At 51.1% G+C, this 22,080-nt stretch overlaps 1 protein-coding gene and 2 long non-coding RNA genes across 17 annotated transcripts in view; 1 reads left to right on the top strand and 2 right to left on the bottom strand.

Annotated features, from left to right (window-relative positions):
- Positions 1-22,080, top strand: part of ENG (endoglin) — a 44,473-nt gene that overhangs the window by 9,672 nt on the left and 12,721 nt on the right. For 8 of the 15 annotated variants that reach the window (XR_013405449.1, XR_013405447.1, XR_013405448.1 and 5 more), the window contains exons 2-3: positions 2,082-2,233; positions 18,718-18,858. Coding sequence is in view for 7 of the 15 variants with exons in the window: in XM_077967701.1 (XP_077823827.1) it covers positions 2,082-2,233; positions 18,718-18,858 (293 nt within the window). In the remaining 8 variants the exon portion in view is untranslated. Of the gene's footprint in view, positions 1-2,026; positions 2,234-18,717; positions 18,925-22,080 lie in introns of all 15 variants that reach the window. The other 7 variants (XM_077967702.1, XM_077967711.1, XM_077967704.1 and 4 more) reach the window with 4 other exon arrangements.
- LOC144335090 (uncharacterized) lies at positions 2,193-9,486 on the bottom strand. The gene is made up of 2 exons (XR_013405531.1): positions 8,540-9,486; positions 2,193-2,601 (listed from the first exon to the last, which is right to left on the bottom strand). It is a non-coding gene; the product is annotated as an uncharacterized LOC144335090 (long non-coding RNA).
- Positions 2,872-5,607, bottom strand: LOC144335091 (uncharacterized). Its single transcript, XR_013405532.1, has 2 exons — positions 5,467-5,607; positions 2,872-4,654 (listed from the first exon to the last, which is right to left on the bottom strand). It is a non-coding gene; the product is annotated as an uncharacterized LOC144335091 (long non-coding RNA).

Below are 22,080 nucleotides of genomic sequence, written 5' to 3' on the forward strand. Positions count from 1 at the left end.
CTGGGGCCCAGAGCCCAGTGTGCTGTGGGAAGGTGAGGATGGAGGCTGGTGAGGCTCCAGACAGCCCAGGATTCAGAAGAAGCCTCCCTGCCCCCTCCTCCGAGCCGGCCTTGGCTGGATATGAGGCCAGTCTCTCCGTGCCCATCTTTGATCTCCAAGAAAACAGGAAGTGAGCGCGACAAGATGGAGACACAAACTTCCAAACAGTCTCCCCTTCTGTCCTCCTTCCCTCCTCCGGAGCCCCCTTCCTCCGGCACATTCCTCAGGACGAGGTGTAGGAACCTCATTTCCTTTTCCGACCCTGCTGGGTCCGGGTGAAATTCCATTCCTTTCCCTCAGGACCTGTGTTTCCGGGCTCTGCGGCCTGCTCCGGCAGCCTCCCTCCAAACCTGGGCCGCCTTCTCAGCTCGCCCTGTCCCTTGGGGCTAGGGAACTCTCAACCCCTTCAGACCATTCCTCCCACCACCTTGAGGCACAAGAGAGGAAGCTTTGTCTCCTGATCTCAGCTCCTGCCTTACCATAGGGTTGCCAGATACATCGAATAAAAATAAGCCGTGTGTGGTGGCTCATGCCTGTAATCCCAACGCTTTGGGAGGCCAAGGTGATAGGATCCCTTGAGTCCAGGAGTTCAATACAGCCTGAGCAACATGGTGAAACCTCATCTCTACAAAAATGAAAAAATTAGCTGGGTGTGGTGGTGCATGCCTGTAGTTCCAGCTACTCAGGAGGCTGAGGTGGGAGAATCACTTGAGCCTGGGAGGTCGAGGCTGCAGTGAGCTATGATTTCGCCACTGCACTCCAGCCTGAGCAACAGAGCAGAGTCTGTCAAAAAAAAATAAAAAATAGGCCGGGCGCAGTGGCTCATGCCTGTAATCCCAGCACTTTAGGAGGCCAAGACAGGCGGATCACCTGAGGTCGGGAGTTCGAGATGAGCCTGACCAACATGAAGAAGTCCCATCTCTACTAAAAATACAAAAAATTAGCCGGGCGTGGTGGCGCACGCCTGTAATCCCAGCTACTCAAGAGGCTGAGGCTGGAGAATCACTTGAACCTGGAAGGCAGAGGTTGCAGTGAGCTGAGACCACGCCATTGCACTCCAGCCTGGGCAACAAGAGCAAAACTCTGTCTAAAAAAAAAAAAAATAAAAAATGAAAAATAATTTTAAAAAATAAATAATAAAAATATAGGAGACTGGCTGGGCATGGTGGCTCACGCCTGTAATCCCAGCACTTTGAGAGGCCGAAGTGGGCGGATCACCTGAGGTCAGGAGTTCGAGACTAGCCTGACCAACATGGAGAAACCCTGTCTCTACTAAAAATACAAAATTAGCCAGGTGTGGTGGTGCATGCCTGTAACCCCAGCTACTTGGGAGGCTGAGGCAGGAGAATCGTTTGAACCCAGGAGGCGGAGGCTGCAGTGAGCTGAGATCACACCATTGCACTCCAGCCTGGGCAACAAGAGCAAAACTCCATCTCAAAAAATATATATGTATGTGTTTATATATGTATATCTGTATATGTATATATGTATATCTGTATATGTGTATATATATCTGTATATGTATATATGTATATATATGCATATATCTGTATATATTTATATCTATATATGTATATATGTATATCTATGTGTATATATCTGTATATATGTATATATCTATATATGTATATCTATATATGTATATATGTGTGTATATATACACATATATATGAGGCCCAGTGAAATCTGAATTTCAGATAAACAATGAAAATTTAGTATAAGTATGTTCTGTGCAATATTTGCAATATACTAATACTTCAAAAAATTTACTCATTGTTTATCTGAAATTTGAATTTAGCTGGGTGTCCTTTTATTCATCAATCCTTTACGTAGTAACACTGACCTTGGGCAGGAGATATTTCCTCTCCAAGCCTTGGTTTTTCAATCCATGGAATAAATATAATGATATCCACCTCGTAAGGTGGCTGTGATGGTGCAGGAAAGCCCTTAGCTCATGTCAAGTCCCTAGGAGAAGTTTGGAAAGTAGGAGTCATTGCCATCACCTTATTCTCACCTAGCCTCTTTCTGGATTTCTCCAACAGGTCTTGCAGAAACAGTCCATTGTGACCTTCAGCCTGTGGACCCCGAGAGGGGCAAGGTGACATATACCACTAGCCAGGTCTCGAAGGGCTGCGTGGCTCAGGCGCCCAATGCCATCCTTGAAGTCCATGTTCTCTTCCTGGAGTTCCCAAGGGTGAGTGTCCCATGGCAGGGTCAGGTGCGGGCTCAGAGGAAGCTCCAAGGCAGAAGGGGTGAGGGGTGCCTTCCTTGTGGCATCCCTGGGGCAGTGGCTGAGTCCTCATTAGGCCCCCTGCCAAAAGAGTGATGTGGGCATCTCAAAGGGCCCATAAGAGGTGCCATTTCTAGGGGCAGGGTCTGGATCAGGGCAATCTTGTGGGTGCCACCACAAGACTCAGGTGGGAAGAGCTGAGTAGAGAAGAGCCAGATGGGTGGGGGCATCAAGCGAGTCTCGTTTATGCACCTCCGATGGTGGAGACCTCACGGAATCTTAGAGGACGCACGCAGCTTCTCTCTAGGGAGCTCAGACTTTGAAAAGTGCTTCTTGGGCCAGCCGTGGTGGCTCACGCCTGTAATCCCAGCACTTTGGGAGGCCGAGGCAGGTGGATCACGACGTCAGGAGATCGAGACCATCCTGGCCAACATGGTGAAACCCCGTCTCTACTAAAAATACAAAAATTAGCTGGGCGTGGTGGTGTGTGCCTGCAATCCCAGCTACTCGGGAGGCTGAGGCAGGAGAATCACTTGAACCCAGGAGACGGAGGTTGCAGTGAGCCGACATTGCACCACCGCACTCAAGCCTGGGTGACAGAGTGAGACCTTGTCTCAAAAAAAAAAAAAAAGAAAAAAAAAAGAAAAAGAAAAGTGCTTCTCAGTTGAGCCCAGATCTTTCTCCCTGGAATGTCCCCTATTGAACATCTGTGACCCTCAGAGATCCAAAGGCTGCTGCGGCCTGGAGACGATTCTCCCCAGGAGACCCCCCCCCCCAGCCCACCATCAGTTTGTCTGATATGTTTGTCCTTAATAATAATAACATGTTTGTTAAGCACTATGTGCTAGAGACGGTGCTAGGGCCAACTCTACGCCAGGAATTAAGCATCTCACATGTATTAAGCCTCCCGAGGCTCATCTGCCAGGGTCTGTTATTATCCCCACTTCTTGGAGGAGGAAACTGAGGCTGGCTGAGAGCAGTGGAGTGACATGCCCAGGGCCAGAGTTCACACTAGATCCCTGGGGATGCCAGAGCCAGCCTGCCACTTGGTTCCCCAGGTGGATCTCAGTATTCACGTGGCTTCTGGCCTGGTTGGACTGGAGGTTACACCTGGTTGGTGTGGCCTTAGGTCCTGATAACAACTTCGCTGTGTCAGCTCCGGGTAAACTTATGGCCAGTCTGCCCCCAAAACTGTTAAGTTGCCCTGCATTTGTGCAGTGATAAGAAAGTGCTCAGACCACCAATATCGGGGGACCCTGCTCCCCACCGCCCTGCCCTCCACGAGGACTGTGGGCTTTGATAATTTCCAAATCATAGATAGTGCCAAACACACTTTATGTGGTTTTCATAGGCATTGTCATTTTTTTTCAAATTTGGTAATGATATTCAAAATAGGACTGCCTCTGTTAGTTCACGTTGTTTGTTTTAACGTTCAGGTCCCTGTGCCTCCTCTGGGTGACTGGGATCCCCCAACCGAATTGTTCAATACGGGGCCAGGGTGAGAGGAGGGCCCCTAGGCAGGTGTCCAGGTCTATGGGAGACAGGCGTGTAGACAGGTTTGTAGATAGCCAGCCAAGATCCAGGGGACTGGTGCGTTCTCAGGGGGCATGGGGCCAGGGTACCCCAGCTGCTACAGGATTAGGCAGGGCTTGTTATGGCCACACCATCCTGAACACACCTGATCTCATCTGATCTTAGAAGCTAAGGAGACTTGGGCCTGGAAGAAGCAACGTCATGGATGTCCAGGAGCTCACCAAGGAAGGAGGTGGTGTGGAAGAGTACAGAATAGAGTGAATGCAGAGTCAGAGGGAGCAGGCTCTGTCTGGGGTCATCAGGTGGCAGGAGCTAGAGGTTCCCCAGCAGGACAGGGGAGATGGCAAAGGCTTGTCGCCATATTAAGAAGTTTATCTTTATCCTGTGAGCAATGACAGTTCTTGGAGGGATTTTAGGGACACGGCAGGGGGCCACTGTGACTCATGCCATATTCCAAGAATCCCTCAGTTCATGACAACAAAATCTTCCCGTCAGCCTCTGCGTCTTCTAGGGAACTCGCTCCAGTGAGCTTCCACCTTTTAATTCAAGGAGCCAGGCTACAAGCTTCAGGGCTTTGAGGGATGTTCATTTGAGGAAGTGGTAGAGACATCTGGGGTCCAGGAAACCCAGGGTTCAGTCCTGGATCTGTCCCTGGCCAGCACCTCGCATAGCATCTGGTGTGCCGAGGGTGGTCCTTCTCCCCACTCGCTGGTAGATACACCTTTCTTGGACTCAGGAGCTCGCCTGAGAACACAGAGTAGCAGAATCTGGTCCAGGGACCTGGCTTACACCAAATCACTCTTTTTGTTTGTTGGTTTTTTGTTGTTTTTGTTTGTTTGTTTTTGCCTCAGACTCCCAAGTAGCTGGGATTACAGGCGTCCGCCACCACACCCAGCTAATTTTTGTATTTTTAGTAGAGACGGGGTTTCACCATGTTGGAGAGGCTAGTTTTGAACTCCTGACCTCAAATGATCCGCCCGCATCGGCCTCCCAGAGTGCAGGGATTACAGGCATGAGCCACTGCGTCCGGCCCCAAATAATGTGTGACTGAATGCATGCATGCGTGCACAAATGTGTGCACTGCTGTGTGACGTTGATGCAGGGATTGAGAACACAGGTTCTGGAGCCAGACAGCCCTCCAATTGAACTGCGACTCCACCTCTGAGAGCCACATTACCTTGGGCCACCTCTAAGCTTTGATTTTCCCATGGGAAACCTGGAACCATTCATTAACAGCACCTACCTCCCAGGGGTGTTGTAAGAATCCGGCGGGATGGTGCAAGCAAAACACCAAGCGCCGGACCTGCCCAGAGCGACTGCTCAACGTATGGTGGCTACGGTTATTGTTATTATTATTTCTCTCTGGGCTCCATTTCTCACCTGCAAACATCCTCATTTTGCCAGGGCTGTTACCGTTTACAGAACGTCTTTGCATCAGTTGAATAATTTGAACCTCAATGGTTATTGCTACAAGATCAATGGGGCAGGCCAGGCATGGTGGCTCATGCCTGTAATCCCATCCCAGCACTTTGGGAGGCTGAGGCAGGCAGATCACTTGAGGTTAGGAGTCTGAGACTAGCCTGGCCAACATGGTGAAACCCCATCTCTACGAAAAATACAAAAATTAGCCAGGTGTGGTGGCAGGTGCCTGTAATCCCAGCTACTAGGAAGGCTGAGGCAAGAGAATCACTTGAATCTGGGAGGCGGAGGTTGCAGTGAGCCGAGTTCGCGCCACTGCACTCCAGCCTGAGTGACAAAGCGAGACCCTGTCTCAAAAAAAAAAAAAAAAAAAAAAAAAAAAAAGATCAGTGGGGCAGGGCTGTGAATTCATTTTCAGCAGGGCAAGCTGAGGTCCAGTCTCACAGAGCTGGGCCTTCCTCCTCCTGGTGCTTCTTGTCTCCCTGCCCTGAGGGTTGTGCCCATGATCCCGCCAGCCCCTACTGCTGTGACCACTAAGGAACCTGTGGTTTCCCTGGGAGGCACCTTCCTCCCCAGGCATCCCCTAAGAGTGGGGTCTAGAGCTCACAGTCCCCCCTTGCGCAGCCCTCACCAGGTGCCCACTCTGTGCCCAGCCTGTGTGGATGATGCAGAGAGAAGGTAGAGCCAGGGAGGCACAGGTGGCATCAGCAGCTCTGGTACTGAGTGGTGGGATCAGCAAGTGGAGCTTCAGGGGGCCGCGGGTGATGGGGTGACGAGCACTGAAGGTAGAGGAGGGAGGGGCATTAGGGAAAAGGCCGCTGGTATCTAGCCCAATAGCAGGGTAGAGGGCATTCCAGGCAGAAGCCAGTGCATAGCAAAGGCCTAGAGGCATGGGGCTGGCCGTGGTAGTGGGGGTGGTGGCTCTTAGCAGCCAGCGCAATCCCTCCTGACCTATGGCCGGCTTCTTCGATCCCTGGCACAGAGAAGTGGCTTTCCCGTCCATCCCTCAGAATCCTCAGATTTCCTGTGGGTGGGTGGTAGATGGGCGGTGGCAGCCGAGAGCCTTGGGGAAGTGCCGCTCAGTGCGTGTGCCGGTCAGGTCTGCAGACAGCCCCGCTGGGCAGGGGCTGGATCTCGCTGGGTCCCTGAAGGGCAGGCCGGAGCCTGGATTCCGGGAGGGGGCCCAGGGTCACATCCTGACCCTCGGAGACAGGAAACCAGCCTGGTGTCTCAGCAATTCCCGTCAGGCTGTCTGGGCCGATCTGCTGTCCTCCTAACAAACGCACAGGCAGCCAGGCCAGGGCAGAGCTGGGTCAGCACTGATTCACCGGCTCCTGGGCAAACTTGGGGCAGCTGAGACCCCACCCACCCCTGAACAGACAGAGCCTGCAGGGCCCAGCACTGACTCACTGTTGACCAGAGGGGCAGGCAAGGCCACTCAGGCAGAGAGAGAGCCGGGAGGGACCTTAGCTCCCCCAGACTGTCCTGGGAGGCTGTGGGAGGCCATGGAAGGTAGCACAGCCCTCAGACTTGGGCAAAGGGGACCCCTGCCTGGGCTCGGGGGAAGCAGTTTCCCTCTGGCCCTCTGCCAATGGCAGCCCTCTCCCAGGGTGGGGAATCTGTGGGGCCAAAGGGATGTACCCCTCTGAAACCTGTACCCCTCCCTTCTAGATGATGCTCTGGGTACCCAGGACCCCAGAATCCCAAATGGCTTTGAGCCTTCTCTCAGGGCTGCAGGGATCTTTCCTGTTCCATCCTCCAGAGGAGCACTGCATGGCTACGTGAGCTCCCCCAGACCTGAAGGATGGTTGAGTTGGCTACTTGGGGAGGCAGGCATGGTGGAGTTTGGGTATCTGGGCTGAGATGTCCACATGTGGACACATGAACACCCTTGCTGGGCTGTCAGAACCACAGTGATGAAAAGGAGAAAGGACTGGGACCAGAGGCTGCCATTTGTATTCTTGTCTCAGGCCTTGCAAATATTAGAGGCAGGCTTGCTGAAGGGGCAGGATTGCGGGTTGAGGGGATCAGATGGGCTGAGCAGGGATTGTGCCTGCCCTCTTACTGCTGCATCCTTGGTGTTAAGCTTGGAGTCAGCCCAAGAATCAATATCTGTTGGATGGATGGATGGATGGATGGATGGATGGATGGATGGATGGATGGATGAGAGGATGGATGGATGGATGGATGGATGGATGGATGAGAGGATGGATGGATGGATGGATGGATGGATGAGAGGATGGATGGATGGATGGATGGATGGATGGATGGATGGATGGATGGATGAGAGGATGGATGGATAGATAGATGGATGAATGAGAGGATGGATGGATGGATGGATGGATGAGAGGATGGATGGATGAGTGAGAGGATGGATGGATGGATGGATGCATAAGAGGATGGATGGATGGATGGATGGGAGGATGGATGGATGGATGGATGCGTGGGAGGATAGATGGATGGGAGGATGGATGGGAGGATGGATGGATGGATGGATGGGAGGATGGATGGATGGATGGATGGATGGATGAATGGATGAGAGGATGGATGGATAGATAGATGGATGAATGAGAGGATGGATGGATGAATGGATGGATGAGAGGATGGATGGATGAGTGAGAGGATGGATGGATGGATGGATGCATAAGAGGATGGATGGATGGATGGATGGATGGGAGGATGGATGGATGGATGAGTGAGAGGATGGATGGATGGATGGATGGATGGATGCATAAGAGGATGGATGGATGAATGGATGGATGGGAGGATGGATGGATGGATGGATGGATGGGAGGATAGATGGATGGGAGGATGGATGGATGGATGGATGGATGGATGGATGGATGGATGGATGGGAGGATGGATGGATGGATGGATAGATGGATGGATGGATGGGAGGATGGATGGATGGGTGGATGGGTGGGTGGATGGGTGGGTGGATGGATGGATGGATGGATGGGTGGATGGATGAGAAGATGGATGGATAAGAGAAAGGAGGGGGGAAGGGAGAGAAGATGAAAGAAAGGAAGGAAAACTGTACACTCTTTTTTTTTTTTTTTTGAGACAGAGTCTTGCTCTGTCACCCAGGCTGGAGTGCAGTGGCCAGATCTTGGCTCACTGCAAGCTTCGCCTCCCGGGTTCACGCCATTCTCCTGCCTCAGCCTCCCGAGTAGCTGGGACTACAGGCGCCCGCCACCTCGCCTGGCTAGTTTTTTGTATTTTTTAGTAGAGACGGGGTTTCACCGTGTTAGCCAGGATGGTCTCCATCTCCTGACCTCGTGATCCACCCGTCTCGGACTCCCAAAGTGCTGGGATTACAGGCTTGAGCCACCGCGCCCGGCCAGAAAACTGTACATTCTTATAAGCATTTGGTGATTAGCTATTCCCAAGGGGGCTGATGGTGTCCCTTGCTGTTTATGTCTGGTGGTTTGGACGTGTTGGTTTATTCTCTGCCAAGCTCCTGAGGACAGAGTTATGCTTTTTCTGTCCTGCTTTGAGAACACAGAAGCCCCAGGCTGGGCCCAGTGCCGGCCTCTCAGACAGGCAAATGAGTTGGAGAGGTGAGGATACGTGGGCTGACCACCAGAAGGACTGGAGGTACCAGGGGCCCCCTCAGCTGAGGAAGAAGCATATTTCTCCAGGGGATTCTGAAAACCCATTCTGTTTCCATCTGGCTGGAGACCAGGACTCCTAGATGTAAAATGCTGGGACCCCCAGGAGGCAGCCTGGGATCTAGGGGCCACACAATTCTAGAACATCACTGAGCTCAACTCCTCCCTGCACAGATGGGGAGGCTGAGGCTCAGAGATAGGATGCCATAGTGAGGCATGGCTGAGAGATTTGTAGTTCTCACTAGCTGCAGCCCACCTCTAACTGGACCCATGCTTCCCAGCCCCTAAACCATGGATGGCTCTCCATGGATGACTGTGCAAGGGGAGAATCAGTGGGATTAAAAAGCCAACCAGGCCAGGCGTGGTGACGTACGCCTGTAATCTCAGCACTTTGGGAGGCCGAGATGGGTGGAACATTTGAGGTCGGGAGTTCGAGACCAGCCTGGCCGTCTCTACTAAAAATACAAAAATTAGCCGGGCATGGTGGCGGGTGCCTGTAGTCCCAGCTACTCAGGAGGCTAAACCAGGAGAATTACTTGAACCCAGGAGGCGGAGGTTGCAGTGAGCCGAGATCGTGCCACTGCACTCCAGCTTGGCTGACAGAGCAAGACTCTGTCTCAAAAAAAAAAAAAAAAAAAAAAGCCAAACTACTCCCACATGTTTAGCTGGGTACTGGACAACCTACTTTGCAGGCAGAATCGCACTGAAACCTCCTAAGTCTATGAAGCGGGAATACCATTTTCCAAATCAGGAAACTGAGGCCTAGAGAGGCATGGTGACTGTCCAAGGTCATAGGCTAATGACGGAGCTCCCATCTGAATTCAGGTCTGTCTGGCTTTGATCCCTTCCCCTGCCACCCTGCCTGTAGGATCATCTGAGTTTTCTGAGGTGGACAGAGGGATGGCTGGCTCCAATCTGACTGCCTCTGGTCTGGCCCTGGGAGGGTGGGGGCTGCAGGCAGCCCTGAGGCTCCACTCCTAGAAGAATTGCTGGAAGCGACTTTCTATAAGTGGCTACTAGCACTCAGGGCCTCCTCATCGAAATCCCCCCTTCCCGCCACCAACTGCTGGGCAACAATGGCATCTGTGGGACATTGGCACAAAAATAGAAACAAGGTCTCCCGCCCACCCGCTCAGGGAGGGGACCGGGTAGGTGCAGGCTGGCTGGGCTGGGGGTGAGGGGCTGGCCAGACTGCGGAATTCCCAGGGTCCCATGAGGAAGGCTAGGAGCTTGGGGTTGGGGGCAAGGCTGGCGCCATCGTTCTTTGCCTCTGGGGCCCCCGGCCGGGAGAGAAGGGGGAAGTCGGTGTGCGTGTGAGTGGCCATGGCAGTGAGTCAGGGCCGTGGGGAGGGAAATGTTTGCTGTAGAAACCCTGACTGGGTTTTTCTGGTAACCAGCTGGCTTTCAGCTTGGCCCTGCAGCTCAGAGAACCTGAGCACCCAGCTTTCCAGCCCCCCTGAGTTTCCCCATACTCACTTGCCATGTGACTCAAGGCCCCCACCTCCTACCTGCCCTCAAGCCTGCAGGGAAGGACTCAGTGACAACTGAGTGGTAGCTTTGGTTCGTGAGCTCTGGGATGAGAGCTGAGTGTCCCGACAAACATCCCGAAGTTTCGGCCTCCCCGTCACCCTCACACCCAGCATGACCAGGCTGTGACCTGCACTTCCCTTTTTTTCATTTCCTTTATCCATAGCCCCACCTGGTATTGGTTCCCATCCCTGTCCTACCCCCATTTCACAGATGAGGAAAACTGAGGCATAGAGGAACAGGGACAGTGGCGGAGCAGCAGCAGGACTGGATGGCCACGGGGCTCCTTCCTCCCCACTCAGGGCTTGGCCATCAGACTGCACCCTGACTCCTGCAGCACGCTTGGCCTGTGGGTGTCACCATGGGATGGTGGATGGATGTCCTCATCCACCACAGGCTGTGCTGTCTCCTGCTGGGGGCCCATCTCTTCATCATGTGAGCATTGCAGTTCTTTCCTCCGGGTGGGGACAAGCAGGTGGGGCCGCACAGCAATGGACCGTAGGGCAATCTGGCAGAGAGGTGCAGTGGAGAGAGAGGACATGGTCCAGGGAATGCAGGCCCCATTCTGGCACCAGGATGACGTGCGCTGGGCTCCTAACTCAGTCACTCCCCAGCAGCAGCTGCTTCTTTTTTTTTGTGGGGGTGGGGGAGTGGGACAGAGTCTTGCTCTGTCACCCAGGCTGGAGTGCAGTCACACGATCTTGGTTCACAACAACCTCCGCCTCCTGGGTTCGAGTGATTCTCCTGCCTCAGCCTCCCAAGTAGCTGGGACTGCAGGTGCCCGTCACCACACCCGGCTAATTTTTGTATTTTTAGTAGAGACTGGATTTCACCATGTTGGCCAGGCTGGTCTCGAACTCCTGACCTCAAGTGATCCACCTGCCTCAGCCTCCCAAAGTGCTGGGATTACAGGTGTGAGACACCGTGCCCAGCCCCCAGCAGCTTCTATGCTGTATCTGCAAAATGGGAGAATATTGGTGCCTGCTTCCCTCATAGCTCACGCCCATCCACAGCACAGGCTGGGCACCCATGAGAAATTATTTTGCAGGAATTCAGTATCAGCAATTCAAGATATTCTGCTGTTTTTTAAATAGCTTTATTAAGATAAAATTCACCCATGTAAAGTGTACAGTTGAGCGGTTTTGGTATACACACAGAGGTGTCTAAACCATATTCGATTGTTCAAGTATGCATCCCATCAGGGTAAAGAGGCTGGGGCGGATTCATTCTCAGCAATGCTGGCAGCTCAGTTGTGCCAGTGCCTTTCCCGACACCACACGGATGGGTATCACATTGCTCCCATGAATTTCCAGGAATGATCACAATCCTGCTTCTTTATTTTTATTTTTTCTGAAGACAGGGTGTCACTACGTGGCCCAGGCTGGTCTCACACTCATGGCATCAAGCGATCCTCCTGCCTCTCAAAATACTGGCATTACTTGCATGAGCCACCAAGCCTAGCTTTGCTTCTTTTTTCTTTTCTTTTCTATCTTTTGTGTGTGTGTGTGTGTGTGTGTGTGTGTCTGTGTGTGTGATCACAATCCTGGAACAAAATGTCATTTCGGACATGTAGATATGTATTTCATATTTTATTAAAATACAGTATTAAATCCAGTATTCAACTTTTAAGTCTTTAGAAAGCATAATTTTTTGCTTTTTTTTGTTGAGATGGAGTCTCACTCGGTTGCCCAGGCTGGAGTGCAATGGCGCCATCTCGGCTCACTGCAAGCTCTGCCTCCCTGGTTCACACCATTCTCCTGCCTCAGCCTCCTGAGTAGCTGGGACTACAGGCACCCATCACCACACACGGCTAATTTTTTTTTGTATTTTTTTAGTAGAAACAAGGTTTCACTGTGTTAGCCAGGATGGTCTCCATCTCCTGACCTCGTGATCTACCCGCCTCCGCCTCCCAGCATGCTGGGATTACAGGCATGAGCCACTGTGCCTGGCCAAGAAAGCATAATATTTTTAAAAACTGTCAGGCATGGTGGCTCACACCTGTAATCCCAGCACTTTGGGAGGCCGAGGTGGGTGGATCGTTTGAGTCCAGGAGTTCAACACCAGCCTGAGCAACATAGTGAAACCCCATCTCTACAAAAAATACAAAAATTAGCCAGGTGTACTGGTGTATGCCTGTAGTCCCAGCTATTTAGGAGGCTACGGCAGGAGGATCACTTGATCCTGAGAGGCAGAAGTTGCAGTGAGCAATCATGCCACTGCACTCCAGCCTGGGCAACAGAGGGAGACCCTGTCTTAAAAGAAAAAGAATTATATATATAATATGTATAATATATATATATTCAAAGCTGATGAAACAATATATTTGGAAAACCAAAAGTTATAAATCCACTAGAAAACATTAATCAAAACATGAACTTATACAAACATAAATTTGAAACATATCTTATTCCATAAATTAGCATAAAATAATTATTTAAAAATAACTAACCTAAGTGGGCACAGTGGCTCATGCCTATAATCCCAGCACTTTGGGAGGCTGAGGCAGGCAGATCACAGGTCAAGAGATTAAGACCATCCTGGCCAAAAGGGTGAAACCCCTTCTCCACTAAAAATACAAAAATTAGGCTGGGCACGGTGGCACATGCCTGTAATCCCAGCACTGTGGGAGACCGAGGCGCATGGATCATGAGGTCAGGAGTTTGAGACCAGCCTGGCCAAGATGAAGAAACCCCGTCTCTACTAAAAATACAAAAACTAGCCGGGTGCAGTGGCGAGCGCCCGTAATCCCAGTTACTCAGGAGTCTGAGGCAGGAGAATCGCTTGAACCCAGGAGGTGGAGGTTGCGGTAAGCGGAGATCGCTGCACTTTAGCCTGGGCGACAGAGCAAGACTCCATCTCAAAAAAAAAAAAAAATACAAAAATTAGCTGGGCATGGTGGTGCACGCCTGTAGTCCCAGCTCCTCCCGTGGCTGAGGCAGGAGAATCACTGAACCCCAGGAGGTGGAGGGTGCAGTGAGCTGAGATTGTGCCATTGCACTCCAGCATGGCAACAGAGCAAGACTCCATCTCAAAAAATAATAATAAATAAAAAAAAAACTAAATGGCAACTAAAATGAAAAAAAATTTTTGTGAGTGTTTACAAGTAATTGATCATAACCAATTACAAATTGCTTTGTTCCTTCTCCACTCTCACTGCTTCACTTGTATTTTTAGTAGAGACGGGGTTTCTACTTTCTACTGCAGATGAGCCTTAAAAAAAGAAACAAAATATTTGTGACACATTGAAAATGAAAGACTATTATTTGTTCTTTTTGTGTTTTAAAGAGGAAACTTAAAAGCAAAGAGTAATGATGGTATCATTATTGAGTAACAGAAATATTTCTGGGCAGATTTTTCCAGTGACTGAAACACTGTCTCTGGCTTTGTGACGTCCGTTGGGGAAATGACAAGATGATTAGAAGTTAAATCTCAAAACTTTCCACTGGTGTCTTCATCTTGAAATATCCTTCCCCGGCCGGGCGCGGTGGCTCAAGCCTGTAATCCCAGCACTTTGGGAGGCCGAGACGGGCGGATCACGAGGTCAGGAGATCAAGACCATCCTGGCTAACACGGTGAAACCCCGTCTCTACTAAAAAATACAAAAAAAAAAAAAAAAACTAGCCGGGCGAGGTGGCGGGCGCCTGTAGTCCCAGCTACTTGGGAGGCTGAGGCAGGAGAATGGCGTAAACCCGGGAGGCGGAGCTTGCAGTGAGCTGAGATCCGGCCACTGCACTCCAGCCCGGGCGACAGAGCGAGACTCCGTCTCAAAAAAAAAAAAAAAAAAAAAAAAAATATCCTTCCCCTTTTTCATAACTTTGAAGAGAGCTTTTGAATCATCTTTTAGACTGGCAGCTTTTGTATGAGAGCACTGGGAGTCTGTGTTTCAGCAAACTACATTTGTCATTGTCCTTGTACTCACAAGAGCTTCTGAGGCTTACCTGTCTTTTTTTTTTTTTAGGCGGAGTTTCACTCTTGTTGCCCAGGCTGGAGTTCAATGGCGCAATCTTGTCTCAATGCAACCTGCACCTCCTGGGGTTCAAGCGATTCTCCTACCTCAGCCTCCCGAGTAGCTGGGATTACAGGCGTGTGCCACCACACCCGGCTAATTTAGTATTTTTAGTAGAGACGGGGTTTCTCCATGTTGGTCAGGCTGGTCTTGAACTCCCAAACTCAGGTGATCCGCCCACCTCAGCCTCCCAAAGTGCTGGGATTACAGGCGTGAGCCACCACTCCCGGCCTTCCTGTCTTAGTCTCAGCACTCACCTGTTCACATGCCACTAGTTCAGAAAGCCTTTGAGGTCATTCTTTCAATAGACACTGCCTTGTGGATCGCTGTGTTCTTTTTCTTCTTGGGAATAAGGTGTAGAAAAATGTGCTAGGGAAGGATGTGCTACACAAAAATGTGTAGAAAAATGTGAGAGTGGTTGGGTGCGGTGGCTCATGCCTATAATCCTAGCACCGGGAGGCCAAGGCGGGCGGATCACCTGAGGTCAGGAGTTTGAGCCCATCCTGGCCAACATGGCGAAACCCCATCTTTACTAAAAATACAAAAATTAGCTGGGCATGGTGGCATGCACCTGTAGTCCTAGCTCCTTGGGAGGCTGAGGCAAGAGAATCACTTGAACCCAGGAGGTGGAGGTTGCAGTGAGCTGGGATCGCACCATTGCACTCCAGCCTGGGCAGGAAGAGTGAAACTCCATCTCAAAAAAAAAAAAAAAAAAGAAAAGAAAAGAAAAACGTGAGAGCACAGGCCTGTCTCCGCACCAATCCCAGCCCCTGGCTGACTTCCTGTGTCATCAAAGGCAAATGACTTCACCTCTCAGGGCTTTGGTTCCCTCATCTGTAAGTGAAAATAATGGTGGCCGGGCGCAGTGGCTCATGCCTGTAATTCCAGCACTTTGGGAGGCCGAGGTGGGCAGATCATTTGAGGTCAAGAATTTAAGACCAGTCTGGCGAACATGCTGAAACCCCATCTCTACTAAAAATACAAAAATTAGCCAGCCATGGTGGCACTCACCTGTAGTCCCAGCTACTCAGGACACTGAGGCAGGAGAATTGCTTGACCCAGGAGGCAGAGGTTGCAGTGAGCCAAAGTTGTGCCATTGCACTCCAGCCTGGGCAACAGAGCAAGACTCTGTCTCAAAAAAAAAAAAAAAAAGAATGGTAGCTCATGCCTGTAATTCTGGTACTTTGGGAAGCCGAGGTGGGAGAATTGCTTGAGCCTAGGAGGTTGAGGCTGCAGTGAGCCATGACTGCACTACTGCACTTCAGCCTGGACAGCAGAGCAAGACCCTGTCTCAAAAAACAAAGAAAAGCCAGCCTGGCCAACATAGTGAAACCCTGTCTCTACTAAAAATATAAAAAAAAATCAGCCGGGCACATTGGCTCATGCCTGTAATCCCGGCACTTTGGGAGGCTGAGGCGGGCGGATCACGAGGTCAGGAGATCGAGACCATCCTGGCTAACACGGTGAAACCCCGTCTCTACTAAAAATACAAAAAAAAAAAAAAAATTAGCCAGGCGTGGTGGTGCATGCCTGTAGTCCCAGCTACTCAGGAGGCTGAGGCAGGAGAATGGCATGAACCCAGAAGGCAGAGCTTGTGGCGAGCCAAGATTGCACCACTGCACTCCAGCCTGGGCAACAAAGCAAGACTCCGTCTCAAAAAAAAAAAAAAAAAAAAGAAATTAATCTGGTGTGGTGGCACACACCTGTAGTCCTACCTACTCAGGAGGCTGAGGCAGGAGAATTGCTTGAACCTCAGGTTGTAGTGAGCCGAGATTGTGCCACTGCATTCCATCCTGGGTGACAGAGCAAGACCCTGTCTCAAAAAAAAGTCGGGCGGGGTGGTTCATGCCTATAATCCCAGCACTTTGGGAGGCTGAGGCAGGTGGGTCACAAGGTCAGAGTTCGAGACCAGCCTGACCAACATGGTGAAACCCTGTCTCTACTAAAAATACAAAAATTAGCCAGGCATGGTAGCTGGTGCCTGTAGTCCCAGCTACTCGGGAGGCTGAGGCAGGAGAATCACTTGAACCCAGGAGGCAGAGGTTGCAGTGAGCCAAGATTGCGCCACTGCACTCCAGCCTGGGTGACAGAGCGAGCCTCCACCTCAAAGAAAAAATAAATAAAAGCCAGCCTGGCCAACATGGTAAAACTCCATCTCTAGTAAAAATACAAAAATTAGCCGGTGTAGTGGCAGGTGCCTGTAATCCCAGCTACTCGGGAGGCTGAGGCAGGAGAATTGCTTGAACCCAGGAGGCAGAGGTTGCAGTGGGCCGAGATCGTGTCACTGCACTCCAACCTGGGCAACAGAGGGAGACTCTGTCTCCTTTTTTTTTTTTTTTTTTTTTGAGACAGAGTCTCTCTCTGTCGCCCAGGCTGGAGTGCAGTGGCCGGATCTCAGCTCACTGCAAGCTCCGCCTCCCGGGTTTACGCCATTCTCCCACCTCAGCCTCCCGAGTAGCTGGGACTACAGGTGCCCGCCACCTCACGCGGCTAGTTTTTTGTATTTTTTAGTAGAGACGGGGTTTCACCGTGTTAGCCAGGATAGTCTTGATCTCCTGACCTCGTGATCCGCCCGTCTTGGCCTCCCAAAGTGCTGGGATTACAGGCTTGAGCCACCGCGCCCGCCCGACTCTGTCTCTTAAAAAAAAAAAAAAAAAAAAAGGCTGGGCACAGTGGCTCACGCCTGTAATCCCAGCAGTTTGGGAGGCCGAGGCGAGTGGATCACGAGGTCAGGAGATCGAGACCAACCTGGCTAACACGGTGAAACCCCGTCTCTACTAAAAATACAAAAAGGTAGCCGGGTGTGGTGGCGGGCGCCTGTAGTCCCAGCTACTCGGGAGGCTGAGGCAGGAGAATGGCGTGAACCTGGGAGGCAGAGTTTGCAGTGAGCCGAGATAGCACCCCTGCACTCCAGACTGGGCAACACAGTAAGACTCTGTCTCAAAAAAAACAAACAAAAAAACAAACAAACAAAAAACGATATTTACCTCTTAAGTTTGTTGCAAGGATTAAATGAGTTAATGTGTAAAGCACTTAGAGCAGTCCTGGGATTTAATAGGCCCTATTTACATGGTAGGTAGGTATTGTTGTTGTTGTTGTTGTTATAAAAACATTCTAAATGTATACACCATTGAACAATTAAAAATGTTAATGCAGTGGGTACGTCTCAAGACATAAATGATTTCAACTTCACATTCTTATATCAAAATAATGGCATTATACCAAAAACAACGCCCCAGGATTTTAGTACTTTAAAATGGTAAGACAAGCAGGAATACTGCAAACTGGGAGAGCAACTGTGACTGTCTCATGTGGGCTGGAAGCAGAGCTGTCACTCAGGGACAGCAGGAGAGTTGGTGGGGATGACGGGGCGGGGGATCGCTGCCTCCACACACAGGACACTCCCTAAGGCCCAGTACACAATAGGTGCTCAGTAGAAATAATAAATCTTACCAGGCGCGGTGGCTCATGCCTATAATCCTAGCACTTTGGGAGGCTGAGGCGGGTGGATCACGAGGTCAAGAGATCGAGACCAGCCTGGCCAAAATGGTGAAACCCCATCTCTACTAAAACTACCAAAATTATCTGGGTGTGTTGGCATACACCTGTAGTCCTAGCTACTTGGGAAGCTGAGGCAGGAGGATCACTTGAACTCAGGAGGCAGAGGTTGCAGTGAGCCAAGATTGTGTCACTGCACTCCAGCCTGGTGACAGGGAGACTCCGTCTCAAAAAAAAAAAAAAAAAGAAAAGAAATAATAAACCTTGATCCTTGATGGATGAAGTTCAGGCTCATCCTTTTTTTTTTTTTTTTTTTTTTTTTTGAGACAGAGCTTTACTCTTGTTGCCCAGGCTGGAGTGTAATGGCGCATTCTTGGCTCACTGCAACCTCCACCTCCTGGGTTCAAGAGATTCTCCTGCCTCAGCCTCCCAAGTAGCTGGAATTACAGGCGTCCACCACCACACCTGGCTAATTTTTTGTATTTTTAGTAAAACGGGGTTTCACCTTGTTGGACAGGCTGGTCTCGAACTCCTGAGTTCGAGATCCACCTGCCTCAGGTGATCCACCCGCCTCAGCCTCCCAAAGTGCTGGGATTACAGGCGTGAGCCACTGTGTCCAGCCTAATTTTTTTCCTCTCTTCAGATTTGCTGGGCTTACCTCCTTCATTTGTTTAGTGTGAATTCCCTAAGGATGGCCAGAGGGCCAGGCACTACCCCGGGCACTGGGAGGCGAGGGTGGACAGAGCAGGCAGGGAGATTGGAGTGGAAGCACCCAAGTCATCACTGCCTATCTGGGTGACACAACCTATGCAAATCTAACTGGTCTGTGTGCGTCTCCCCTCTGTGTTCCCCAGGACCTGTCACAGCTGGAGCTGACTCTCCAGGCATCCAAGCAAAATGGCACCCAGCCCCGAGAGGTGCTTCTGGTCCTCAGTGTAAACAGCAATGTTTTCCTGCAGCTCCAGGCCCTGGGAATCCCACTGCACTTGGCCTACGTGAGTGTGTTCCCACCAACCCCAGGCTGAGGCTCTGGCCATGGGAGGTCCCTGCTGTCTATCTCTGTGGGCCAGGGTCTCCCACCCTAGCGGCCCGGCCCTGCTTCTCCCTTTCATCCTGACATTATTCACCAGGGTCCTGCCTGGTGAATCCAATGATCTTTACCAGAGAGAACCCAGAGGGCAGCAGGACTACAGTAAAGAGTCTAGACCAAGAGGTGGGAGTCAGGCTGATGTGCAGCCCTGGCCAACTCTGGTCCTCTGCATAGTCTCAGTTTGCCTCTCTGTCCAGTGGGACAACTGAACTCAGCATTTTATAAGATAATCTTTTCATTGTCTTTGAAAAAGTTACGTGACATATATTTGAAAATATTTAAAGACAGAGGAAAAGAGCCAGGAGAAAACCTAACAATGAGGCCGGGTGAGGTGGCTCAAGCCTGTAATCCCAGCACTTTGGGAGGCCGAGACGGGCGGATCACGAGGTCAGGAGATCGAGACCATCCTGGCCAACATGGTGAAACCCTGTCTCTACTAAAAAATACAAAAAACTAGCCGGGCAAGGTGGCGGGCAGCTGCAGTCCCAGCCACTCGGGAGGCTGAGGCAGGAGAATGGCGTAAACCCAGGAGGCGGAGCTTGCAGTGAGCTGAGATCCGGCCACTGCACTCCAGCCTGGGCGACAGAGCGAGACTCCGTCTCAAAAAAAAAAAAAAAAAAAAAAAGAAAACCTAACAATGTGTTAACAGTGGTTATGGCTGGGAAGTGGGATTAGGAAAAACATTTATTTGGTTCTTTACACTTTGTTGAGTATTCAAGAGTTGCTTTAAATGGATTTGGCCTATTTTGGAGAAAAAAAAATATTTTTTTAAAAACTCAAGTTTTCGGGTCAGCTGTGGATTTGGGAAAAAAGTTAAAAACAAACAACCAAAAGCCTCAAGTTTTAGCAAGTGTTAGAGACATCCACCAGAGACAGGAGGCCAGGGAGCTGGGACCACTGCCAGGGGTCAGGGCTGGAGGAGGTGGGGTGGCTTGCCAGCACTGCCTCCTCCACGTGGAATGTCTGGGAGGTGGGCCCCAGATGTGAGCAGCTGTTGTTTACAAGAGAGAAAGCAGAGGGCAGGAAGGGGAGAGCCCGGGGGAGAGCAAAGATAGCAAAGGGGAGAGAGGCAGAAAAAGAAACATACCCACTGGGGGAAGGAGGCAGGCTTGAGCAAAGTTGGGCGTGGGGGACAGGGGAGAAGCTTCTAGACTGGTGATAGGGACAGCACAGAGACAGTCAGACACGACCAAGCCAGCATGTGAAAGTCCTAGGAGGGAGGGGGCCAAATCCAACCACCAGGGCCAAGAGGATTTGACTCCTTGCAGCCCATCCCTCGGCGCCCAGAAGAGGAATCGAGGTCCCAGAGGGGGCGTGGCCTTTGTCATGGATCCTCCCCATTCCTGATCTGAGTCCGTGCCGCCCAGGGTGACGCAGGAATGAAACGCGCCCGTCAGCCGGAAGGTCGCAGCAGCCGCCGGCTCTAGCCTCGGCCACGCCGCCTTCCTCCTGGGGCCGTGCAGCTTCCCGAGCGGGCTCCCTGGGGCCCGTGGCCAAAGGGGACAAAGAGGCCAAGGCGCGGCCTTGGTGCCAGACCCAGTGCCAGGCGACCAACAGACGTCGAGCCCTGCTGTATCCCCATTTTACAGAGGATGACTCAAGGATCAGATCCTTTTCCCAACCCAGCTATGTAAAGCCAGTGTCCCAGCCCTTTCCCATTCCGCGGGCTGGGTTCCTCACGCAAGGTGCCCATCACTTTCCCCCCTTGTTGAATTCCTGCAGAGAAGGTATCTGCTTCCTTCTAGATGGGTCATTCTAGGGTGTCTTCTCTACTGTTGCCATCTGGCAGTCCTCAATATCTAGCTTGGGCCGGGCGACCTGGCTCATGTCTGTAATCCCAACACTTTGGGAAGCTGAGGCAGGAGGGTCTCCTTTTTTTTGAGACAGAGTTTCACTCTTGTTGCCCAGGCTGGAGTGCAATGGCCCGATCTCGCCTCACTGCAACCTTCGCCTCCTGGGTTCAAGCAATTCTCCTGCCTCAGCCTCCCGAATAGCTGGGATTACAGGCACCCGCCACCACGCCTGGCTAATTTTTTGTATTTTTAGTAGAGACAGGGTTTCATACTATGTTGGCTAGGCTGGTCTCAAACTCCTGACCTCAGGGGATCCACCCACCTCGGCCTCTCAAAGTGCTGAGATTATAGGCATGAGCCACTGTGCCTGGCCAGGAGGGTCTCTTGAGGCCAGAAGTTAGAGACCAACCTGGGAAACATAGTGAGACCCTCGTTTCTAAAAAATAACAATTAAATTTTTTTTTTTTTTTTTTTTGAGACGGAGTCTCGCTCTGTCACCCAGGCTGGAGTGCAGTGGCCGGATATCAGCTCACTGCAAGCTCCACCTCCTGGGTTTACGCCATTCTCCTGCCTCAGCCTCCCGAGTAGCTGGGACTACAGGCGCCTGCCACCTCACCTGGCTAAGTTTCTGTATTTTTAGTGGAGACGGGGTTTCACTGTGTTAGCCAGGATGGTCTCGATCTCCTGACCTCGTGATCCGCCCGTCTCGGCCTCCCAAAGTGCTGGGATTACAGGCTTGAGCCACCGCGCCCAGCCAAAAATATTTTTAAATCCAACCTGAAGTCCTTTTGCCCTTCTGCTGCTGCTGCTTCATTCAGCTCAATGGCCCTGGCTCTGGAGACTGTACACGAAGGAGCTCAGTCAGTGGTCCCAACAGCTTCCTCTGAATCCTTCAGCTTTCCAGAGTCACTCCTCCAGGAAGTCTTCCCTGTCTGCTTTCCTCCTCTCCCCCGGCCCCCATCTCTTCAGGGGCACTGGCAGGATAGGCAGTGAGATGCTGGAGCCACCCAGATTCCCCATCCCTGTCCAACCAGGAGATCTGTCTGGCTCCTTTGTTTCTTATTAAATAAAATTCTGTCTTCTATTGCTTCAAATGACTTGATGCATGTGTAGTTTCTGAATGGTAATATCCCCTAGGGCAGGGACCACTGATATCTGTCTTTAATTCATCTATTCATTCATCCATCCCTTTCTTCTTTCCTCCCTTTCTCCCTTTCTTCCCATAAGCAGGAAGCACTCACCACAGGCCGGGTGTCAGGGTGAGGCTGGCATGTCAGGATCCTGTGATGGGCCCAGGGCCCAGAGTCAGACAAATATTTCTCAGTGCCTATTAT

The sequence above is a fragment of the Macaca mulatta genome, chromosome 15 (assembly GCF_049350105.2).
Source record: "Macaca mulatta isolate MMU2019108-1 chromosome 15, T2T-MMU8v2.0, whole genome shotgun sequence".
NCBI lineage: Eukaryota > Metazoa > Chordata > Mammalia > Primates > Cercopithecidae > Macaca > Macaca mulatta.